Here is a 26,343-nt window from a genome sequence, read left to right on the forward strand (position 1 = left end):
AAGGAAGTCTTAAAGGTCTGTTATATTAGTCTTCTGCCCTGTGTTTCCTTAGGAAACAGAGACTCAGTACATCAAGCATATTTCAAAAAACCCTTCTATCTGGTATCCCATGATCACCTCTTGGCAAAACTGGCCAACTGTAGCCTCGGGTCCACCACGATCTGCTGGCTGGGAAATTGGCTCCACCGTTGGACCCAGAGGGTGGTGGTTGATGGAAGTCAATCATCATGGTACCCTGTGACCAGTAGGGTCCCTCAAGGCTCTGTCCTTGGACCTATATTGTTCAACATCTTCATGAATGATGTGGACATTGGAGTCAGAAGCGGACTGGCCAAGTTCGCCGATGATACCAAACTCTGGGGTAAAGCATCCACACCTAAGGACAGGAGGGCAATCCAGGCTGACCTTGACAGGCTCAGAAAATGGTCGGATGAGAACCTGATGGTGTTTAACACCAAAAAATGCAAGGTTCTCCACCTTGGGAGGAAAAACCTGCAACATGCTTATAAGCTCGGCAGAGCTACGCTGGCTAGCACTACGGAAGAAAGAGACTTGGGGGTCATGATTGACCACAAGATGAACATGAGCCTTCAATGTGATGCTACGGCTAGTAAAGTGAGCAAAATGCTGGTTTGCATCCATAGATGCTTCTCAAGCAAATCCCAGGACATCATTCTTCCATCGTACTCGGCTTTGGTGAGTCCACAGCTGGAGTACTGCATCCAGTTTTGGGCTCCACAATTCAAAAAGGATGTGAAGAAGCTTGAGAGAGTCCAGAGAAGAGCCACACGCATGATCAGAGGTCAGGAAAACAGACCTTATGACGACAGGCGGAGAGCGATGGGACTCTTCAGCCTGGAAAAGCGCAGGCTCAGGGGTGATCTGATGGCCACCTGTAAGTTTATCAGAGGTGTTCACCAAGATCTGAGGGAACAATTATTCACCAGAGCCCTGCAAGGGATGACAAGGTTGAACAGTTATAAACTCCTGCAAGACCATTCAAGGCTGAACATAAGGAAGAATTTCTTTACTGTCTGAGCCCCCAAGGTCTGGAACAGCCTGCCATCGGAGGTGGTTCAAGCACCCACATTGAATGCCTTCAAGAGAAATTTGGAATATTTTTCTTGCTGGGATCCTATGACTCCAGTTGACTTCCTGCCCATCAGGCAGGGGGCTGGACTTGATGATCTTCCGAGGTCCCTTCCAGACCTAATGTCTATGAAATCTATGGAACTAAAACTCCTCAGAGGAGAATCTATGAAATCTATGAAGAGGGGGCAGGGGGAAGAAGCAGGGAGAGAGGCTCTGTTATGATCTATGAAGGAGACGAAGCAGCACAACTGTTGTTCAGTAACCATGTGCCAACAAAAATATGAATTCAGCATTTTGGCAGAATATTTGCACATGTAAAAACATTACATTTTGCACAGGTCATCACAGAAACAACCACTGCTAGACCAAGTCAGGAATTTTCATTCAGAGTTATTTTCTAATAGAAAATGTGATTCAGGAAAACTGATATAGTTGCACTGAATGGTCAATTTGGCTAAAAAACCCATATTTTTCATAACAAATCTGAAATATATTTTTGGGTCAGTTTGAGTTGAACTGGAACATTGAATTTTCCTTAACTGACTCAAAATATTTCCTTTTATATTATCAATGTATATGTGTATTTTGTTATTTGTTTTGTTACTTTTTAAGTACATTGCCATATGGGTACTTTCAGCCACCTTATTTTCTATGGACTGAGCTCCCTGAAGTACTCTATCTCCAATATGGCTACCAAACAATGTCAGAATCATGTTCTGGGTGCATAATGAAAAAAAAAAAAAAAATCAATGAAAGTTTAGCCAGGGAGACTAGCCCACAGGGAAGAATGATGGCATCAAGTTGTGTAGTTGCACTACATCTTCCATGATGTACCCAGAACCACAAGATCCACCTGATTAATCAAGCAGCCTGGTCCTCTAGATTTACACTGTTTTGTGGCAAATGTAGTCCTCTGGGAACATCAGCCCATAGAAAAATGGAAGCCCATCCCAAACTACAACTCTTAGAAGTCAAGAGAAATACAATGTAATGTTAATCTGATGTGAAACTAAAGATGTGGGTGTCTGTAATAAAAGTGAAAACAGCATTTCAATTTCAGGAATATAGAAATATTTTACTGAAAAATGTAGAAAATGTTTTGTCATTTCTGAATTGATTTCTTAGGAATTTATACTTTGCAAGTAATAATTATAACAGCAGCAGTAACAACTTATTTTAGGATCAAGACTTGTTAAAATGTCAGAATCTATGAGAAATTCTGAACTTTGCTCAGCTCTACTCGCTACTCTTTAAGGATTCCTACTGCTCATATACTTAATGTCTATATCATAACGCATGGACAAAAGGCAGCAGAATTAAGGGTGCATTATTTCTGGCATTTTTTTACCTTTTGAATGGTGGAGTTTGCTACAATAATGTTATTTTACCAGATGTCTTGAGTTGCTAGGGGAGGGGATATAGAATATGGATATAGAATAAAAGTCTGGAATTATTTCAATAGACACCATATTATAATGAATTTGGCTATCATATACCTCATTTTAGCATGAAGTGGATTTGAGGAAAATTTACTTCACTGTATGAATATTATATTATAATATATTATAATGTATGATACATAGGCATAAATATAATGAACAAAATATGTAAATCAGCATATATTCTTAATGGGCCAAATCCTTAAAATATGGACACATCTGTAGCTTACACTACAGCTAATATAAGTAACTAGTGCTCAGCAACTATTATGATTGGACTCCATAAAAAATACAGAAAACTCTTGATACATATCATCTTTCTGTTGACTTCATGTTTTGCTGACTTGATAAAATTTTGAGCCAATGAACAACCCTTCTCATTGTATAATAATGTGAACCTGGGAGCAAATGGCATATCTGCAAAAATGTAGGTACGCGTCCTGAAGTGCCAGATAACAGCAGCTTTCCCCACAGACTTAGAAACTGGATATCAAACGGATGTTCTGGGAGTGTTCGATGCATAGAAATGTAGGTGGTTTATACGCAGTGCCACTTTGGGGTAAAAATTGCCAGCAAGGATTTTGTGACCTGCACAATTATTTCTCCTCTAATTCAGTCAGCTTATAACATTTCTTTTCTGCATCTTTTCAAAGATGTAGAATTTTTTCTTTAAGAAAGCCCTCAGTAAATTGCTAGAGAAGCTCAAAAAGTCTATTTTGCCTACCCCTGTCATAAAAAATGGATAGAAAGAGAACAGGGAGACTGATTACTGAAGATGTAATTCAGTCTCAGAGTCCTGATGATCTCATAAACCTTTATGGTACCGTCAGAAATTCTTGACTGAATTACAGGCATGTTATCAATCTCCTTGAATCTATTATTGTATATGTTACCAGCATCTCCCTAGTCATTATTCTATGTACAAAACCAAGATAAAATTAGACTTTGATCATTTCTGCTGTGTGGAAGTTTGCCTTTATTTCTTCAGGCAAGTTTTACAAGGGAATATATAGCCTGTTTGCTTCAAGTCACACAATTCTTTAACCTTCCAAACAGGAATTTTTAAAGGTTTTGAAAGTCAAATGCCAGCTGAACTTTCCAAATCCTTTCATGAGAAATATCTTTGGAGAGTTATTTTCCTATTTTTTCTATTTTTTATTTTGTTCTGCGCATTAATGAACAGGCCAGTGTTACTGCCTTCCTGCTACTATTAGAAGACTTTGTCCAGCTACTGGGAAAAAAAAAAACCACACAAACACATACCCCAGATAATTGTAGCCATACTGGGGTCACACTGTGTCACCAAGAAATAGCTCATGTCTCTGGAGTGGTAGATTTCTGGCATAAATGTGTTCATCACGTTGAGGTACTGCATGGAGTTCAAAATTGTTCTTTTCCTTTCCCTAGCTCTCCTAGATTCCAAACACAGTTCATGTTATTGCAGTATTTTTTCAATCACAGAGAGGCAGTTCCTGACAATTACTACCTCACACCTAACAAACAGATATCAGACACATTACATTAGTAAACATACTGTTACTACTGCTTTAAAAAGGCGCGGTTGTAAGCCACACCAGTTAAATATTCAATGGACTTTGAAATTAACTAAAAAAAACAGGTATTTAGGTCTGTGTGTAGTTCAAAAAAACTGGCTTTGAAAAGTTGGTTCAGACTAGGGCTGTGCGAAACTTCGGTAGCCAATTCAATTCAGAGGAGATTTGACCTGATTCGGTGGCCGAATCTCCAAATCCGAATCAAATCAGGAGACCCATTAAAAGGTCCAAATTGAAACAGAAGCCTCCAAATCAATTTGGAGAGCTTCAGAGATTTGGAAGGCTTGCAGGAAACTGAGGTGATCTTCCATATATGGAAAAAGCTGAGAGTGGGGGAAAGACTGCTCTGATATTGACATCTGTAGCTGGCCAGTGACAGTGATCTTTCTCTGAGTTCCCTTCCAATCACAGTGCTCTGGGGGAGACATGTAGAAACAACATATTGAGCTGTGTCTGAAGTGATCTATGCCTTTTGTGATATGTCTCTCTCTTGGAGCATCAACGTCTGAAAGGCTCTGGCTTGCTATCTAGTCTCTTGCTAGCTAGTTTCTCTTTTTGTAAATTGCATCCAATCCTTTCCTACATAACTTTGCCTACAATCCCTATTGTTATCCCTATCCATTCCTTTCAAATTATTCTTCTCCAAAAATCCTCTAATTTGTTCTTGTTAGTCTGCCTTGATTCTTTCCCCCCACAAAAAGAAATCTGTGTTTTCCCTGACTGTGTCAGCACTGTGCAGGAAAGCACAACATATAGTATACACACACACACACATTTTACAGGACACCAAACATTATGAAGCGTGCTGGAAAGGCAGGTGCCAGATCTTCTGGCAGAGGAGAGAAAGGGGGCAGAGGGAGAGCTGCAAAATCCCCCTGCCCCAAACAGACTCTTTCCAGGCAGCGATGAGTCTTCTGCTCCTAGTGGAAGCAAGGAGGTGGTAGCAGTGCCTGCATCTGCACCATCATCACTAACACCATTAATCAGTAGCAGCATGACATTCTCCATCCCAATTTCAGTTTCTAGCATAAGCCTTCCAGTGCCAAAGGAGGAGCTGGATCTAGAAGCAGAGGAGCTCAGGGCCATAACAAAGGAAATTCTGGGGAAGGAGAGGGAGTCTGAGTTTCTGTTCCACACCCCTCAAAGTTCCCCTAGAGGCAGGTATCCTTCTCTGGAAAGCACTTCAGAGGAGGTTGTGGGGGCAGGTGGCTCAGCTCCTCCTATTTTTGTGATTCTGCCTGGTGAGGAGGGGGATAAGGCAGGATCCCCCACCCTCAACACAGAAGTGGGTGGGTAGTGTACTATGGGATCATTTTAATGTGGCAGATGATCCCAAGTATGCTACCTGCCAGCACTGCCAAAGGCAGATCATCCAGGGCAAGGATGTAAAACACTTTGCCACCACTGCAATGCTACTCCAACTCAGGAGGCAGTACCCCCTTGCCCTTGTTCCTCCTCAGCCTGGCACCAGAGGTAGCATGCCCAAAGGGAAGTCCTCCTCTTGCTCCAAAGCCCTCAGCCCCAAGAAGCAAAGGCAGGCCACCCTGGACCAGTGGGGGAAAGGCAGAGACAAAGAGAGGCATGTTCCAAAGGCAAGCAAGGTCACCCAGAACATTGGGGAAATGCTTGCTCTGGATGGCCAGCCCTTCTCCTTTGTTGAGCATCCAGAGTTCAAGGTTCATGGTGCTCATGGCCTCATCCTACCATGTGCCTACATGCACAATCTTTAGCAGAATGGTGATGCCCTCCCTCTATGAGGCATGCAGGGAGTACTTGGGGGAGGAGCTACAAAATGCAGGTCCACCTTGCATTTCACCTCAAATGTCTGGAGCAGCTGAGGTGGAGACCATGCCTACCTCTCCCTCACAGCACACTGGTATGATCAGTCAGGGCATCGGTTGACTCTCCTTCAAGCAGAGGTGATGGATGGGTCCCACAGGGCAAGGGAGATCATGGTGGCCATGAACCGCATGGTGCAGGGGTGGCTCGTTGGGCAGGGCCAGCTCACCTGTGGGTTCATGGTCACTCACAATGGGGCCAGTATGTTCAAGGTAATGCATGATGCCAACTTTGTTGGCATCCGCTGTATGGCACACCAGTTGCACCATGTAGTCAGGGACGCCTTGCAGGGGGACAGGGCCCCTGGTCATGGTGCCATCACTACCAGCCAGCTTATTTTGAAATGCAGGAAGGTGGTGGGCTACTTTCACCGGAGCATCAAGCGAGGCTAGATGCTGTGGGACAAACAGGCAGAGCTGAGCATCCTGCAGCACAAAATCATGCAGGATGTGGAGACTCGATGGAATGTTACATACCTTATGTTGGAAAAGCTGGTCGAGCAACAGAAGGCCATCCATGAGATGGCCTTCATCAGGGAGCTTGGGATCAGTGGCCCCATTAACAAAACAGAGTGGGATACCATCTCCCAGATCTTGGTGGTCCTCAAGCCGATCCTCAAGGCCACCAAGAGCCTCAGCGCTGGCAATGCCGTCCTTAGCCAGGTGATTCCCATAGTGAAGGAGCTTGAGAATAAAATGGAGAAGTTCCAGGAGATCAATGTTCCTCGCTGGGGCAACCCCTTTCACCAGAGGTGCAGGCACTGGAAAAACAGCTGAAGGAGGACATCAAAAAATGTCTGGATCCATTGTGGTCCAGTACGGTCCACGTGCTGGCAGGCATGTGTGACCCGAGGGTGAAGGGGAGCATCTGCAGCAGGAAACTTTTGATCACTGGATGGAGGTGTTGGTGAACAGAGTCAGGGAGGCAGAAGGGCAGAGGTGGGGGGACATGGAAGAGGGTGATCCACTTTCCCGTGCCAGCACTCCAACTATGAGCCAATCTGCTCCACCAAAGCCACTGCCAATGTGGGCCAAGGGCATGGCTTCCATGTTGTGGTTCAGAGGCACCAGACCCCACCATCAGGCAGGTAGTGTGGAGCCTTAGTGGCTACCTATCTCACTAAGGATGTGAAGCCACTGCACTGCAATCACTTGGCCTATTGAGCAACCTGAAGCCAGGTGTGACAGGATCTGGTCACGGTTGCCTGGGAGCACCTGTCCTGTCCACCGACCAGTGTTCCCAGCGAGAGGTTGTTCAGCATTGCTGGTGATGTTGTGACAGCCAACCGCACCTCCTTGGATCCTGGTTTGATGGAGCAGCTGGTGTTCCTGAAGGTGAACCTCCCACTGCTGGGGTTTCCCAAGCTCCACGTGCAGACAGACTGAGTGCCACCCTCCTCACTCTGCACCTATTTGCTTTTTTTATTTGCTTTCAGAACCTTGAGGTGCACTTTCACAGAACCCCCTGCACCATTCTGCCTGAAACCTGGCAGGCCTCATGCCCACACAAGGGGCTACCATTGCTGCTGCATTCATTCCACTCTGCCTTAACACACACAAGGGATATGAGTTTTGCTTTTAACTGTTTGAGGTGCACTTTTACAGAAACCTCTGCACCTCTCTCCTTGAAATGTGGCAGGCTTCATGCCCTCAGAAGGGGCTACCATCCCTGTTATTTTCATTTGAAACTGCAAAAAAATGACAATGTTATAGGTATTTTTGGGCATGTGTAGATGAAACAGGGGCCCTAAATTGAAGTAGTTTTTAAGTTGTAGTAAGTTTTAAAGAACACCACTTCAATTTAGGGCTGATTAAACCCCCGTGTCATGCACATACCCTGCACTTACCTGCCTCTCCAGTGGGGAGGGGACTGAGCTGCTGGCAGGCAGAGCGGTCCCTGGGCTGTGGGGAGGAGGCTGGTTCTTCCCTCACCGGGCCCCCGTGCAGCTCAGGCAGGCAGACAGGCTCTGGAGGAGGGGTGGGGGGCTGAGATCAGGCTCACAGCTTTTCTTGGGAGGAGCCTGCTTTCATGGGCTGCTGTCAGGCTGCCTGTGGGGCTTCCTGCAGAGCCAGGGAGCTGCATGGAGCCTGGTGCTTTGCTCCAGCTACTCCCAAGGCTTCAGAGGCCCAGTACACCAGGAATTCCTAATCCCAGGGCCTGCAGGATTGGGCCTCTGAAGCCCTGGAGATCCCTTGCTTGCAGAGGCATGCCCTGGGAATCCCCTCACAAGGGATCTCCCAAGTATGAATATCATGCTGCTGCTCCCTAACTTGGGGTGCACCTCTGTAAATGGGGGAGCCCCTGGTTCCCCACTTGTAGGCACATACCTCAGGAATCCATAATTTCATAGTAGCTAGGGTCAGGAGGGACCTGAACAGATCATCTAGCCTGACCCCTTGCCACAGGCAGGAACGAATGCTGGGTTCACAAGACCCCAGACAGGTGATCATCTAACCTCTTTTTGAATTTACCCAAGGTAGGAGCAAGGACCACTTCCCTAGGAAGTTGGTTCCAGATTTTGGCCACCCTAACTGTAAAATATTGCCTTCTGATCTCTAACCTAAACCTATTCTCCATCAGCTTATTACCATTGTTCCTTGTCACCCCAGGTGGTGCTGAGGAGAATAGGGCTCTTCCTATTTGCCGATTGTCTCCCCTGATGAGCTTATAGGCAGCCACCAGGTACCCCCTCAGCCTCCTCTTGCCGAGGCTGAACAGGTTCAGGTCCCTCAGTCTCTCCTCATAGGGCCTGTCCAGCTGCCCTCTCACCAAGTGGGTGGCCCTCCTCTGAACCCTCTCCAGGCTGGCCACATCCCCTTTGAAGTGCGGCGCCCAGTACTGGACACAGTACTCCAAATGTGGCCTGACCAATGTTGCATAGATGGGGAGTATCACATCTCTGGCCCGGCTTGAAATGCATCTTTGGATGCATGACAAGGTATGGCTGGCCTTGCTCGCTATGGTCTGGCATTGGCGGCTCATGTTCATCTTGGAGTCAATAATGACTCCAAGATCCCTTGCTGCCTCTGTGCTTTCAAGAGGGGAACTCCTCAGCCTGTATGTATGCTGTGGATTCCTTCTCCCAAGGTGTAGCACCCTGCATTTGTCTATGTTGAACCCCATCCTATTCTCATCTGCCCACTTTTGTAGTCTGTCTAAATCTAGTTGCAGCCTCTCTCTCCCTTCAAGTATGTCCACCTCACCCCACATCTTAGTATCATCAGCAAACTTGGACAGCGTGCTTTCCACCCCCTCGTCCAAGTCGCTGATGAAGATGTTAAACAGTGCGGGCCCAAGGACTGAGCCCTGGGGTACCCCACTGCCCACATCTCACTAGAATCCACTATCAGAGGATTACCCTTGTGTGGATAATGCTGCTGTGCCCATCTCAGGACACATCTCTGAAAAAAGGAGAACCCTGAGTTCCTTCTTTGAAGACATGTGCCCTGGAAATCTCCAGGGGATTGCTCGGATACACATAGCATGCTGTTATGCCCTGATTCAGGGCACCCCAGGGGTTCCCCCATTTGCAACTGTCCCTCAAGATTGGTCCCCTGAAGGCCATGGAGTGGCAGGGGCCCTCATCCTGTAGTATAACAAGAGACATCTGTTTATAGCCACACTAGTGTTAATGGTTTGGAAACTCACTATGCCTCTTCTAACAAATCAGCATCCCATAGAGAGGGAGATACAAATTAGGATATGACTCGGATGCAGTTGTCAACAAACATTTCTGCTCCAAGACAAGTATCCACTTACAACCTTCTCCTTCCCATCAATATTATGTAAAATCCATTTTGGCAACTTCCCTCTTTTATACAGCAGAGCAAGCCTGACTAGCATTTAGTACTTGCAAACTGACACTCAGCAGCTCAATCCTGTTCTATTATTAAGCCATTTTCAGGGCATGTAGTTCCCACCAACTTTGTGCAAATTCCCTTTTGGCACTCTTCCTGACTTTATGCACTAGACACGCATGAGCAGGATTTGGTTACTTCAGAACTGATACTCAGCCTTGGTCTTGTTCTACTACTATTAAGCCGTTTCAGTGACATTGGGCTAGATCAAATAAGGGATTTAGGTTCTGTAATGCCCAACTCACAGGTACTAGATCCCCAGTCTGGAAGCAAAACCCTGAATTAGAGACCTAATCTCCCCATACAGGACATGGAAGGATTTAGGCACCTCAGAAATAATGTAGTGGTCCATGGAAAGACATTGGGACCTGCAATAGCAATATGTCTCGAGTTGGATGTTAATCTGGCTACTTGCTGCTGTACATACTGAAAAGAGATTTTGCTTTAAGACAGTATTTGCAAGTACAGGCAACACAGAGACTCACCACAATGAAGCTACCTAGAACTGGCCAATAGGAAATAAACATCTACACTGGTCTGAGTGTAGTGTGTAAGTGGGGGCTGCAGGGAGGTGACTTGGGCCACCTGGGATCCAGAATCTAGAACCTGCTCCTGATAAACACCAATAATTATTGTCCCAAAGAACTGAACAGGGCTCACACCTTTTAAAACACAGCCAGAAAAAATGGTGATAATCTCTATATTTTATACAACCATCTAATGGTTGGCTATCATCTAGAACAGAGCTTTCCAAACTTTTCATGTTGGTGACACACTTTTTAGACATGCATCATTTTGCGATACAGTAATTCAGTTCCGGGGGAGGGGCCAAGGGAAGCAGACGCGAGTAAAGAAGCTCCGCGGTGCCCTTCCGCAAAATTTTCTGCATTTCGCACGACACACCTACACACTGCCGCCGACACACTAATGTGTCGCGGCACACAGTTTGGAAAGCTCTGATCTAGAAAGTGGGAGATTGGATTCAATTCTCTTCTCAACTTCAGGGATTCAGACCTACATACCTCACATCTGCCCAAACCACTTGACAATAAAGTATTATTGGCAGCGCATGTTGAAGTTGGACCACCATATAGAAAGAAATGCAAGATTTATGGGATGAGAAGGAAAGCAAGCAAATGGGATCCTGACTCTTCAGCCAGTGTTTTGAGCTAGTTTCTTTTCCCTGGCTAGGCTTCGGTACAACCAGGTGCCTAGCTTTCAGGAAATTTTTAGGTAAGAAAGGAGAGCCCCTAGGATGTTTAGACAACTCCAGACTAAAGAGCTGCTAGACAGGGATTTTGAAGTACCTTGTATGCAGATAGAAATGCAGCTCGCAGCTGTAACTCAGAATGATTTCTGCAAATTGTTCTGAATTATGTTACCCCAGACCAAACAGAAGTTCACTGTTGATTCCCACAGGGAGGGGAATCCAGCTGTGGGCTGGGAGCCTGCAGCCAGATTCCCATAGCAATGGCCCGCACTCTCTGCCAGCTCTTGCTGTTTTCAGAATGGGATGGCGGGGGAAGACAGCAGAGGTAACTCATTCTTGGGGCTCCCCAGCTGGTGCTGAAGGGTGAGGTGAATTAGACCCCCCCACCTTGGTGAGTCTCCAATACACCTACCCCACCTTCCAGGGGGCCTGAAAAACCCCCAGACGGAACTCCTTGCATTCCCCTTCCCCCTCCCATTCTGAAAACAGTGACAGGCTAGGAGCTCTGCAGACACAAGTTATAGAAGATGCTACATTTTGAAATGTCTTTATCTGATAACTCATGTAATGAAAGGTCAAATTTTCACCTGATCAGCCGTTTCGAAGCTGTTTGCAGCCATACACTTGTGTGGCCACAGCTATAGACTGCTTTCTGTGGCCAGACCAGGTGAAAATTATCACTTTTGTCTGCACCAAACATGTCCACCTAAGTCCTGTCTGAATCAGTGAAGTCATCTTTTGAATCTGGTCCATGGCTACTAAAATGTATTGTTAAATTATGCAAGTGGTAGTATTTTGGTGCATTAAGAGTCTGTAAGAAAATCGTCTTACAGCAATATAATAAACATATCTTACAGATCAAATAATCCAGTTATACGAAATAAAGTTGGAAGTCTTACTTCAAATGGGAGCTCCATTATTTCTAGATTTCCAGATAAATCCAGTTTTTCCAGATTCTCACAGTTTCCCAGTTCTGGAGGGATACTCTTCAAATTATTAAAACTCACACTGAGTTCCTTGAGTTTTTTTAAACACCCTGTTAAAATAAATAGCTAAAATCAGTAAAGCAAGAAACACAAAGGAACCTAGCAACATAAAAAGTATATTCAGCTTAGTAAGAATTGTAGCAGAGAAACAGCCACCCAGTGAGATGTTTAGTGAGAAAAGAATTTGGACACGGTTTCAAAAAATATTATTTACGGAAGCTATTATGGTCCCTTTCCTGAAAGATGTGGCATGCCCTTCACTACTAATGACTTCCTAAAGGGTCCAATCCTTTTATTGGTGTCAGTGACAAAATTCATACATACCTCAATAGGAATTGGAGCAAGTGCAAAACCAGGTCCTTAGTAATTTTGGCAATTTTTAAAGAGGATAGAAAGCTTGCTTTTTTGCCTGGCAGTTATAGCGACAATTATGACAGCTGGTACTTATCATGAATTATTTCTCTTACCCAAACTTACTAGAAGACATTTAGGAGTATGTTTACACAGCCTCTGCAATGCACCAAGTAAAATGCTGCAGTAAAGCCTCTCACTCCATCCCATATCCACATTGTGCTTCCTGTCCCAAGACCAATGCAATGTAGCCACCCTAGTGTAGCACTGGAAGCATGCCAAACAGGTCTCTCAAAACCTTATTGGTGCACTACCCACACAATACTAAGATAGCTTCATTACATCAGTTTGGGGATACAGTGCATGTGACATAGAGTGGCAGGCCACACTATGGTGCTCCCTAGCATAATAGGGAAGAAGTATAGACTTTTCCCAAGAAATGGCTCCTGTTATAAAAGCTAGGGACAGAAGTTACACATAAACCAGTTTAAGTGATCAGAAACCTGTTTAAACCTGTAACAAAATAGAAGTTCAGTGCACATAAACCAGTTTCAAAATGGTTGAAACTGGTTTAAAATAAACCTGGTTGAACGTATACTGGGTGAAACTGATTTGGGTGAAACCAGTTTATGAAACTTCTGTCCCAGACCATAGTAAATATTATACACTTCTGGTGTAATTTCAGTTCCCTTGGTGATCATGTCTGGATAAGAAAGATAAGGAGAATGTGTCTGACAATACTTTAGGATATGCTCATTCACATTTTACTTCCTACTCAGCATGTATTTATCATTTTACGTAATCCTCAATAAAAAAAAAAAAAAAAGGTTTTGAAGCACCATTAAAGCATACTTCATATTTTGACATGCTTGAAGAAAGAAGAATGTCATAGGGCTTAAACATACAGGGCACAGCTGCTCTTAAATGTATTCATAGCCTGGACCACATTTTAATAAGGCAAGCTGTTTTGTAGACAGCTTTCCTAATGTATTATCGCCAGGATGAGCTCCCCTCTTACTAGTGCTTAAATACATCCCTGTAACAAATACAGCAATTACTTACATGGAAAACCAATAATAAGAAAAATATCATATCCTAAATGCAATTCAGCAGTTGGAAATAATGAGACGAATGGTACCATGTGATCAACAAGTTCTCACTCACTAAAGTGGACCACGTACTAGGGAATTTAGTTTTAAAAAAAAAAAAGTCATCTAGAATCAGCACTGGACTCAACTCTAATTGCACTTTATCTAGTTAATAACTAATTCAAAATTATAAGTATGCATTGTATATGTGACCACATGGTAATCTAAGGAATAAGTCCTCTATAGTGTATCTCAAATTTTGATGGGGAATCTATTGTTTTAATCCTGAACTGGATGCAAATGTGGTATTAATTTAACTTTTGGCTTAGTTTTTTATATTTGAAAAAGGAATGTTTTCATAAAATATACCTATAAAGCAGAGATTTCCAACCAAGGTGCCATGGCACCCAAGATCAACCCAAAGATTTCAAACAGGAATCCATAATATTAAAACATTTTGACCTATTGTGGTCTTTTGAGTTCTCTAAAACAGAAGGACTGCTCCATTATTTTTCTGAGTCAAAAAATGAGTGAAAACAAAGAGCTGGCATTTTCTGCAGGGTGCCCAGAGGGCGTGCTTTTAGATTCAAGGGGTGGCTGGAATCTAAAATGGTTTAGAACCACTGTTATAGAGTATCAAAAGTGATCCCATAATAATAAGCTCAGCCTTAACGAACTGATACAAAGTCAGCTAAACATACTTCTTAGAAACAGTTAGTATTGCAGCTGCTCATCCTCTGTATATCATCTCAGAGCTAAAAAGGGACAAGGTATTTCATATATATCTATTTAGGCCAAGGCAATAAGACCTTCCTCCCTCAGACAAGAACCTACACATAGACTAAATCCTGAAATTCTTAACGGACACTATATTGCTCTCTACTGTGCAACTGTTATTAAGCAGAAGCCTGGGAAGGACAATTCCACATATTTTTCCCAAGGAATTTCCAAAGCATTTTCCTATTGGTGAAGGAGATTTGGAAGTTAAATATGATTACAAAAATCCACAGCCCTCAAAGCTTGTAAACATACAAAATTTCACAAAGACCTCAAAGAGCTACCATGGAGAGATTAATGCCACCTTACAGCATTGTTCCACTGTGACCATTCTGCAGGATGCTTCCAGACTTGAGATAGCTCCAGATCCCTGAGTAAAACTAGGAGAACTATCCCAGTACAGAGAGAGACTACAGATCCCAAGAGGAGATAATACACCTGCCTCCATTTCAGCCTGACTTAGCTCCCAGCTAATGAGCTCCATATCCTCAATGAACTCTCAAGAAACAGGAGCTGAAGGAGATGTTTCACAGAAAACACCCCCTTCCATGCTAATTCTGATTAAGTGGACATAACTTGTACTTCAATTTATCTAATTCTTTTACATACACAGAACTCCCACTGACTTCCATGCACACAATAGACATTTTAGTTCAACTGGCAGGGATAGAAGATGACCACAGACATTGATTTGGTTGTGCAGTATTATCCTACGAGATTCTTTCATCTGGTATAGGAAGATGATAGTAGTAGCTCAAGAGGGTTAACAAGCAAAGTTTTTATCTTTATTTCAAGTCCTCAAGCACATACAATAATACAATCTTGGGCTATCAATTGTAACATGATGTAGATAAATGACAATATTATTTACACCATTTACCATGTATTACATCTAAGTTCACCTCATTAAAACAAAAATAAATCACTGAAGTGTGGATGCCTAGAGATGGAACAGATTCAGTGTGATGAGAAAGATTTCTCTTAATTTGAACCCTATTAATTCCTGGCTTTAAATGGAAGCAGTTGCCATGTAAGTCAGAGAACAACTGTGCTCATTTATACCAGGGATGAATGTACTAAACCTAGAAGTTTCACTGAGCTAGTGTGGTACACAATGGATGTGGCTAGCACTCACATTCACTCCCCAGCTCAAAGGATCATTATACTTGGGTCAACTAGAAGAAGTGTTTGGCCCAAGTCTGGCCATACCCCTAACTTCCTATAGCCAGTTGGTAACCTGGCAGGCTGAATGGAGTGGCTCTGTGGGTTGGATCTGGCCTGCAGGCCTGATGTTTGTTACCCTTGTATTAGGATATTTTTGCTATCTGGTCTCATGGTTTCTATCCCCAGTTTATCTCCACCAGGGCTGATGATTTATTCTGCAGGCCTACCCTAAGCAGAGTTAGATCACAAGATGCTGGGGGCCTGTCTGTATGAGTAATTATTCCAACAGTGGAGCAAAAATCATGGGAGAACGAGTATGATAATTTAGCAGACATCTTCTAACATTCAGAGTAGAAAAGGGAATGGAAGTAGAGTAGTTAAACTGTCTTGCTATATTCATGATTTATAACACACTAAGGCCGTGCTCTTTCTTTTCCTGTTTCTAACTGATGAGCCAACACAGCTTATAACAGAAATTCTTGCTGTTTTTCTCAAACTGGACAATTTGCACATTATACTATTGAATCCTATCCCATTTCTATTACTCCAGTTCTCAAGGTCATTCAGTTTTCCTGTACAAAATTCCAAGTCTTCTCTGAATTGATGAGAACTCCAATTTCCCTTCATTATCAACTTTCTGGTCAGCACATTCTCTTTGTGCCCAGGTGACAAGGAAAATAATCAGTCCCAAAGTCAATCAACAAGGAACTCCACTAGTAAACGTATTCCAGCCTAATAGATCCATGCAATTTATTGCTGTCTCCTCATTAGCCAGTTCCTTACTTGCCCTATAGTTCTTAAACTAATCCTTATCTTCTCCAGCTTTACATATATCAAATGTTTTTCTTTGGTCCAGATAGATGAGGTCTATCATATACACTTTGTGTTAAAAAAAATCAGTTAACTTATCAAAGAAAGATCTCTAGCTAGCCTGGCAAAATCCACTTTTGGTAAATTCATGTTGAATGTTATCCCATTTTCCATTTATCTCCATGTTGCCAATTATTTTTTCCTCCTAAACCCCAGAGCACTATCAAAGTTATTGATAGCCTAAGCCGCGTTTTTCCCCTCCTCTTCTTAAATATAGACACTACGTTAACTGTTCTCCTTTCTCCTGGGTTTGATCAACCTTGTTGCTGTAAATAACGGTAGATCAGAAGGGATGACATAAGGTCATAAAACACCTAACCAAAATCCCACTGAAAGGAGACATACCTGCCCCAACAGTAGATCAGAAGGGATGATGTAAGGTCATAAAATGCCTAACCGAAATCCCACTGAAAGGAGACATACTTTCCCCATTAAGTAATGTGGTTTCCATGGAAAAAGGTGAAGCACAAAGGTCCCAAGCAGCTTTCAAGACCCCCTCCCCGCTGTTTATTTTATAGGTGTAATAGGCTGTATTCTCATGGCAGGAACTACTGTTCTCAGCAGGCTGCTGGAGAAAGAGGAAGGAAGCAGAGGGGGAGCTGTGATTGCACACAAAGAAAAATCTTGGCTCAGAGAGAGAGAAAGAAGCAGCAGCTGGCAAGATGCATGCTGAGACCCAGGAGCTGCAGTGGGGCTGACTCTGCAAGCCACAGTAACGGGGCTCAGAAGGGGAGCCCGGGTACACACTACACAGTAATTGAGCACTCAGTCAAGACTAAAGGCTGGCTTGAGAGCCCCCCGGAGCTAAGGGAGGGCTTAAGATTTCTTCAGTGTCTTGCATCATGTTAATGTTTCCTATTTTTTATCTTGCTCTCTGTCTCTGAAGGGTTTTATCTTTGAGTCATTGTTATTGTCGGTTACGTATATTCTAAGCATATTTACTTTAATGTTTGCCCTCTTGTGTTTTTCCCAATCTCCTTAGCCCATTGGCCTGGGAGCCTATCTCCCCAGAATCCCCCATATGAATTTGAGAACCCTCCTTTTGACTCCTGTGCAGTTTCCAAGGTTCGAATCATAGGCAAAGCCCCAGCCACCTTCATTCATGCTCAGAGTTTACTGCACTATCAACTGTGCAGGACAGATAGGGCATCTTTACACATGCTCTGGGATGAGGGTAGAGGGAGCGCTTCAATTAAAGCAGCTCTCAGGAGCCTGTGGCGGTGGTGCTTTAACTAAACTTTAATGTTGAATGAGCTTTTAGTTAAAGCGCCCCCGCCACCATTTTGAAGCATGTGGATGGTGAATACATAAGTTGCAGAGGCTGCTGGGTGTACTAATTAGCTAATTAATCGAGTCTGCTCTAACACCCTATAATTACAGCACATTAGAGCAGGTGTCCCACTCATCTACAGGCACCCATAAGGCTCCATATATGGGAACATATGCAATACTACAGTATATAAGAACTTACTCTTCTTAATCTCTGCTCAGGGGCATCTTCCAACTATGAAACAAATGCAGATGATCTTCATTTTCTTATTCATCCATACCAAGGACTGACCAGTTATGGTGCAACCAGTTTATGTATCCAAGTAGAGATACTGCCTCCTTTACAACTGCATGAACATGGGTGTGGATGTAACCCCTCCCCCTTCCCCAACCCCCAATCCTGCCAATAATATAAATGTTGCTAAGGCATAAATTTAAAATAATAATAAAATTGCTGCTGGCACAGCTTTGTGGTTAACTACTCTTTATGAAGCTAGTGCACAGTTTCCAGTTATATAAAAAATGTAAATTAGAAAATGAAATGGCTAACATCTCTTTTGTGTTTTCCAAGCAGAGGCAGTTAAAGAGATAATTATATCCATAGCTTCTCTGGCAGTTTCATGTTTAATAATATTTTATATTTAATTAGGAGCTGCAATACCACAGTTGTTGCCTAAGATCCTGTTTATTCCCATTTTGATATTTTAAAACTCATTATTAAAAAAATTAAACCCAATAATTAAACCCTGTAATTTTTAATAGATAATGCAGTACCATAATGACTGAAATGCAACTTTACCATGTAGACAACCCTGCATTAGAGCCCTTAACAAGGGTTCCAGAAACTAGAAGGAAATGAAATTACAAAGCAGTTTTTTAATCACCTAAGGACATTATTTTTCAGTAATGTTCGTCCACTGGCATAAGCCTGGTTTCTGCATCAGTCTGATGTACTCAAGCCAAAATAACTGGACAAAGAAGCCTTTGTCATTAGCCCATTTAATAACAAATTGTCTTTTTTCCCAGTCCTCTCTTCTCCACCAGTGCCAGCTTTGTTTCATTTGAAAGGAGATATTGAACCTGAAGTTTACCAATGACAGTGTAAGTGTCAATACTGTATTGTTAGTTATTTCACTGCTAAGCAAAGCATGTAAAAAAAGAGAAAGATTACAATCTTCTCCATCTAGCATTTTGGCATAAAGAGGATGGGTCACCATTTTTAAGTCATCATCAAGAAACTGATGCTTGTTATTTTGTTACTGATCCACCCTCCATGTGTCCATTTCTAAAATGTTAGATTTAAAATCAGAATACTAGTATCAATACAAATTGTAAATGAACAAGTAGACAAATTAAGTTATGATTCTTGAGACCTGCAGCCTGTGGTCAGAGGAGTACCGACATAGCAGTGAGTTAAAAAGAAACCAAGAAACCAGCATAATATGTTGGAGGAGAAGATGAAGATGCACATAGGGGCTGAAGGGCTAGAGATTAAGTCCATCTACAGAAAGAAGCCTAGTATGAAAGACCCCTTGTGAAGACTAGGGAAGAAATTAAAAGAAATTAAAGGACAGCTATGAGGAGGGGCAATAGTGTTTGGGAGGAATTTTGATGAATCAATTTTCCACATAAAATTCATGTACCCATCATTTTTATCGAGCAGAAAGGATAGAATACCAATGCACAACCAAAATAATTGCATACTTTTGGAACAATACAGATTGAAAGATCTAAAACAAAAGTACTAAAAAGAAAGGACAAATTGAGAACAAAGCATTCTCAGTAGAAGGGATCTACATCTGAAGGAGACTTCTGGATAAGGTTATCCTTATAAATCAGTGGTATATCCAAAATGAGTGAGAGCATGATGCTATACAAAGATTTTATTAGTTGTCCCTGGAAATGATAGTTCAGAATCTCAGAAGCCTTTTCTGTTTCATCCACAGCAGCAAAAGTGCAAAGATCTCAACAAAGGTTACTGTACTAATAATCAGAAGTATATTTTATTGGTAATTCTCTGCACTTAGTCATTTGGAATTGTTTTAAATAAGGTCTAAAGCTCCCAAATACTGACATCCAAATGTACTCTCCATGATTATTTTAGTAAAACTATATAGTCAACATGAGCTAGAAATGCAAGTCCTTAGTAGGCAGTGGACCAAGAGGTGTTTGGGGCCTACATCCCCCATGTATCCCCAGACCATTGCTAACCAAAAGATAACAGTTCCATTTCATAGCAACTTTCAAGGTTTCTGATTTTTTTTCTGTTCCATAGTATAAGAGGAACCAAACCATTGAAATTATGTTAAAATATCCAATTTCTGATGAACATCCAAGCTTTCCAGTTCTGGAAGTTAATGTAGCCAACATGTTGGCCACGAATATGAGAGACACTCATTCATCTGCCTGAATCAGAGCAGAGTTTTTCATTCTTGATCACTTTGAAACAGGTTGTACTGGGACTATGGTTCCCATATCCCTCAGGTCAGTATATGTAGATAAACCTTCATTTCACTGGAAATGTTGCAAACAGCTTTAGACTCATCTTTTCTATCTTTAAAATTATCTTAGTATATCAAAAGTTGCCTTAATGTGCAACACCAAGTTAGCTTCCACTAGATCACTTGTAGTCTAGTGAATTTCCAAGCTTTGGTTCAGGTCTGTATTAAAATTAAAGACACAGTACCATGCAACCTTCAACCATCTCTCATCAATCTCTCAAGTATACTTTAGCTGTGTTATTTACTTATGTACTGTAGATTTGTAAACAGAAGCTGGAATGATAGATATCTGCACGCTTAACTTTTGCAGAACACTAGCTGCTGATTTAGCACCCAATCTGCAGTCCTTTCTTAGGCAAAGTTCCCAGGGTTGGACCCATGCAGAAAAATAACTTGGTGATTTATCAGTGAGATATGAGTACAGCTAAAGAGATTACATTAGCCTGAAACTACATCCAAAGCTTCAGATGCTTTTCAAGTGCTTTTTATAAGATTTTTCTATTAAAATAACTGTATGCAATCAATACATGCTAGTGCATCTATAGCACATAAAGTAAATCAAACAAGTATATAAACTTGGATGCTGTAACAAGGATGCTACCCCATTACTGAGAAGGGGGAGCAAACCCTGGGGCCTACTGGCCAGATGTAGACTCAGGGGTGGAAAAGACTCAAGCAAACACTTGACCACAGAGCAGGCAGTGACAGAAACATCAGGAGTTGCAACTTGCATAGAAACCACTCAGGTCCCAGCAGCAAGGAGCCTTCTCTAAGCTGTTCTAGCAAGCCAAAGCAAAAACTACTTGCAGCAGCTCTGGGAGGCAGGTGACCACCAGAGGGTGTGACCAGGGAGCCATATAAACACCCAGCCAGAGCCAGAGGAAGGCAGTCTGGTGCTGCAAGGGAAAAGAGGTCCTAGCCAGGAAAACTGCAAGGGAGTACTTGGTGGACCAGCGAGCTGCAACACCCTGAGAGCCTACAGAAGGATATAACCCACAGGTGGGGGTTATGTTGGTACCCAGGGAGGGCTGGCTCAGGTGTTTGTTTATCTACCCTGATGGGAGTGGAAGCTTTTCCTTTTTTTAAAGTAACAGTATGATGTTTTACTTTGGTTGATGTTTGTTGGCCCAGAAGGGAAGGTTTATGTTAAGCGGCTGCTTGCTGCATCTTAAGTTATACTGGTGATTGTGGTAGGGACTGTGAGGGGTGTTTTTGGAGGTGCCATTAGTGCTCTAGGGGCACATGAATGGCTTGAGCCCTGCTGAGAGCAGGCTCAAGGAAGAACAAGCAAGCAAAGCCTGGAGCCGGGCCACTCTTGGGGTTGCAGAGCCCAGATCTGGACTGTGATTGGGGCCGCAGAGCCTGGAGCCAGATGGAGACAAGGCCCAAGGAGGGTTGGGACAAGGCTAGGACCCAGAAGCCAGATCCAGTACAGTGACCTAGGCCATAGGAGCTAGCCACTAGAAAGAGGAGGCTTAGGCCAGGAAGGCCACATAAGCATATATGGGTACCCCTGAGATGCATAATTAGCCCATGAGCCAGTGAGTGAGACCAGGGTTGGAAAGCCCTGGGGCAGCCTCCCTTCCTTCAAGGCATAGTGGGTGAGCAAAGGGGAGAGTTCCCCAGAAGGGTGGAACAAGCTAGGGTTGAGCGACCACCAGGGGGCATCATGACCACCCCATGGGACAAGCACCTTGTTACAGATGCCAATCTATATTTTTTTTAGATCAAAAGGAATCTTTTTATAATCTGACTAACACAAAGAGAGCTGCATTATTTACAGAAGGTAGTCTCTATACCTGTATTTGAACTGAGCCATCTTAGCAAAGAAGGTGCTCATTCGTGTCTAGTTATATTAATGGGAATCTTTCCAGTCTTTGTGCTAATGTGTCAATTTAAGCTGGAGCCTTGTCTGGAAAATCTGGAGTGCTTGCTGATAGTTCAGAACTATAATATTAATGGCCATCGTCTGCCAAACTACACTACTGCAAATGACTGTTTTTGATAAAATACATAAAAATTCCTGGGAGCAAGGACTCACCTTCAGATCTTCCTGCTTTCAGGCAAGTCATAAACCACATACAGACATCTAGTTTCTACCAAGAGAATTGCCTTCCTCCTGATAGAAAATGGAAGTGTGCAGATATTCAAACTTTCTCTCCTGGAGCAAAAATGGTCTCTTCAGGAGAAAAATAACCCAGCAACAACCAGAGTTCAATTGCTCCCAGGAGAGCTTCCCTTGGGAGACTGAATGTCTGCACATTTTCTCCTGGGCTTAAGTCCTCTGGAGACCAGGAAGAGTGGAGCTGGGGTGGAAAGACTCTTGTGCCTTCCCAAGAGTAGGGTCACCCCCTTCTGAAGAAAACATGGGACAGCTGGTCCCACCCTTCCCATAGACAGGAGAGGAGGGGTAGAGGAACCCCAGCTGTTCGTCATCTGCTTTTCATACAAGAGTTCCTGATACAAGAAGCAGGCAGGGGTTTTGCCACACTTTGTTCACCTCCCAGGCACTAGGGGCACCAATACATGTTCCTAATGCGTGCTCTAATGTGTTCTAATTACAGTGCATCAGAGCAGACTTGATTCATCGAATCTGCTGGAGCGTGCTAATTACCACACTCAAGCAGCCTCGGTGTCGCATGTATTCAGTGCCTCTGTGCTTCAAAATGGTAGCAGGGACACTTTAACTACAACTTGTTGAACAAGGGGGTGCTACAGCCACCCCAAAATTCGCCATAAACCCCCTCCCAGTGCCACTGCCATCTGCCCCAAGTGCAGCCCTGGCTCAACCCCTCCCCCCCCCGGCCAGGAAATCCCAGCGCCAGCCTGCCTCACCCCACACGCAGATCTGTGGGCGCATGCCCCCCATGCCTTCCTAGGTTGCATGCTGCAGTGGAATCCACCCCCCTCCCCATGCCCCAAGAAGAGCTGCTCATGGCTCCATCCTGCACCCTGCCCCAGCTGTGCAGCCACTGTGCCAGCCCCAGCCCCATTCCTTCTCTCACCATGGGGGCCTCGATCTGCCCCTCCCACTCCTATTCCCTCACAACAGGCTTAATATCCAGACCCAGCTGCTCTCCATGCTGCTGGGCTGCGCTTCTGGACACCCGTATGCCACGCTGTGGCTGCATGCATGTACAGGGCATTTATCAGTGACGTTATCAGCTACATCAGTCAAAAAAAGCTGATTGCCAATACTGTCAATTTTTCTTATATCGGTGTCAATCTGATACGGCACTGATTTATCAGCACACCGCTAGTCATTAATTGTACTGTTCGACCCATTCACAATATCAATCTCCCAGGTTGCTTTCCATAGTCACTGGGAGATCAATACCAATTCTGGTAGACTCCTGGCCAGTCCAGGAGGGTTGGCAACCCTGGTCAAGTGCCACTTCCTGATATCCTTTTCATTTAACCTCAAGTCATGGCAAGTAGAATATAAAAACAAAGGGGGCAAAAACACCCATAGAGTACAGCACCCAGGCCCCGCTCTGGTGTGGCCCTTTAGCCTGGGTTCCTCTACAGTGTCTCTCACCCCAGAAGAGCCATGAACAAAGTAATTCTAACACTGTCCTAGAAAATGGAAGATAAAGGCTTTTATATGAAGCCTAAACCAATATGTATGTGGTAGAATAAGTTCTGAGAAGACTTACTGGATTGAGTCAGGGAACATGGGTGAAATAACACCTAGTCTCTGGATCCCAGACAGATTTTGGTGCAAGTTTCTCAGCCTTGGCAAAACTGAGACATCTGTACATGGGCAGAAGAAGAACTATCAAGGTCCTAGGGAATTTAAGATCACAAATTGGCTGCATATATGGAGCTTGGTCACCTCCAGAGCTAGGTGGCAACTGAGCAGAATGTTCCAGGAACTAACTTAGCACTCAACTTAGTCCAATAAAAAACTAAGTCTTTCATATAATCTAGCACCAGGTCCCCCTGGTGTGCCGTGTACTAATATCCTTTATCAAGTCAGAAACCACTTGAACAAAGACACAAGAACAAAATTTGTTGAAAAGAAAGATGCAGCAACCTACATGGAAGTTGGACAAAGGTGCATAGATCCCAGGAAGGATGAGGCTGAAGGGGCACTAGAGAAGTCGCAGCATTTCTGTGAATAGTCCTCCTAATACTTTAGCTTCACAAGGGTATAGCCTTCTCAGATTATTCCCAGGATGCAGATGATTAAGCACCCCTCCATTCTCAGAGCCTCACAACCCGCAAGGTAGGACCGACATACAAGTTTTTTCATTGCACATAAGGATTGTGCAGGACATGTGCATATATCCTCTCTGTGGGCCTTACATGGTTCAGATAGTCTTGTTCTGCTGTAGTGACCCTAGATCCTGTAAATATATTCTTGTACAATGAGAACACACAGAGCCAGGCAGCACTTAAAACACTAAATAGAACTTAGCTGTACACATGTGGTGCACAAACCAGAGTACCTGTATGTGGGGGCTGAACTTCACCACAGGAGTTGAGAAACTGCAGCTGATATACAAGCACTTAGCCCTTGATTCATTAAAGCACTTAAACCTATGCATAATTTCAGACCAGTCCCACTAAGATCAATGGAACTATTCAAGTGTTAAGCCAAGGTAGGCAAAGTACTTAGCTGAATCGAGGCTATATTTCATACATATAAACAGAAACTTTTGACAGTTAATTTCAATCCTGTTTAGAAATAATTTAACACAGAGAACCAGAGGCATAGGTTCCACCTATGAGATGACTAAACCCATTCCTATTCTGCCCTGCCTCAGACCCTGAAAAATATGTGTGCTTTTCTAATACACTTTCATCACAGCCTTAAAACTAAGAAAATGTGTAGATGAAACGGGGGCCCTAAATTGAAGCAATGGGTTTTCAAAAACACCACTTCAATTTAGGGCCCTTTGGGTGGACAAACCTGAACTTAACTGCCTCTCCAGTGGCAGGGAGGGCAGGGTGAGCTGCTGGCAGGCAGAGTAGTTCTGGGGGCGGGGGCTGATACTTCCCTCCATGGCAGCAGTGCCCCCCCTCTCCCCCCCAGGCAGCACCCACCCACAGGCACACTGGTTAGGCGGTCCCGGGGGTACCGCAGCCATGGAGGGAAGCATTGGGCTCCCATGCAGCTCAGGCAGGAAGGCTCTACTACCAGGCAGGCAGGCTCTGGGTTGTTGCAAGGCTGCCTGCATGGGCTTCCTGAAGAGGCCCTAAGATGCATGGACCCTAGTGCTTCGCTCTGCAGCTGTAGGGTGGGAAACTAAAACTCCTCAGTGGAGTTTTAGTTTGCTGCGCCCCAAGTCATTTAAGGCACATTACACCACTGAATTTGCTACAGTGGCTGGAATTACTGAGCATTACACCACCAACACGTACAAACACCAACACCATTAAAGTGATACAAAAGCATTTGACCCACTTTAAAGGGTCGTGCACACATGCCCCTCGTTTCATGTACACACGGCCTAAGGTATTCAAAAAGCCAGGAGGAGGAGGAGCACTCGTCCACCTCTGGTGTCAACTGTTATTCAGAGACTCAACCAAGGTGGACCATCGAGGGGAAGATCCAGAGGAGGTGTGGGAAAGTGATCATACCCCTCTTTGGCTGTGTCATGTATGAACTCTCAGTACAGGGTATGGCCAGAACCCCTACTTTTGTACAGGCCAGTTTTACTTCAGAGCCCAGGGTGTGAGCACTGCTACCATCACACCTTTCCCTTGCTGCTGAATTCCCTTGCTGTTGGGGATAGGAAGGGACAGAAAGGGCAAATATCAACAGCATTGACCTTCATGGCTCTAGAATCATGCAAAAGGAGGGGCTCTGGCCAGACTAAGCCCCAATTAGCAAGTGAACTCAGAGCTCACTACTCATGCAGAGCTCCGGCAGGACCTTGTGCTGACCAGGCAGCAAGCTCAGATTCTCACACGCACGTGTGGCACAGCCAAAGTTGGGAGTCGCATGCCCCTTACCTCTTTTCTGGATCATTTATGAAAAGGTTGTGAACCAACTTTAAAAATTGCTTCTCCTTTAAAAGTGAAAAACGTGGGTGTCCCAGGGGAGCGGGGGCACTGGGAGACCCCCGCGGCGGTCAAGGGGTCTGCTTACCTCCAGCAGGGCCGGAGGAGCCGAAGAAACCCCAGGCGCCGGTAGCGCCGGCGCGGGTCGTCAGCCGGGCGTTTATTCGGCTGCGGCTGAACGACGGGGGCGGGGCACGCCGGACGGGAGAAATAAATGGCGACCGTGCCGAGGCAGAGAGGCGGCTGAAGGGAGCGAGACGAGGCGCGGAGCCCCAACGAGCAGGGGATCAGCCGCCGCCTGCAGAGGACGGGGCAACGCCAGGTGGAGGCAGAGAAGG

The 26,343-nt window shown here is 44.1% G+C and overlaps 1 protein-coding gene across 2 annotated transcripts in view; it reads right to left on the reverse strand.

The window, feature by feature from the left end:
• The window catches only part of LRRC2 (leucine rich repeat containing 2), a 108,938-nt gene that overhangs the window by 36,902 nt on the left and 45,693 nt on the right, over positions 1-26,343 (reverse strand). For both annotated transcript variants that reach the window (XR_003092773.1, XM_006018443.3), the window contains exon 5: positions 11,890-12,026. Coding sequence is in view for 1 of the 2 variants with exons in the window: in XM_006018443.3 (XP_006018505.1) it covers positions 11,890-12,026 (137 nt within the window). In the remaining variant the exon portion in view is untranslated. The remainder of the gene's footprint in view (positions 1-11,889; positions 12,027-26,343) is intronic.

Source organism: Alligator sinensis, unplaced genomic scaffold (assembly GCF_000455745.1).
Source record: "Alligator sinensis unplaced genomic scaffold, ASM45574v1 scaffold240_1, whole genome shotgun sequence".
Classification (NCBI taxonomy): domain Eukaryota; kingdom Metazoa; phylum Chordata; order Crocodylia; family Alligatoridae; genus Alligator; species Alligator sinensis.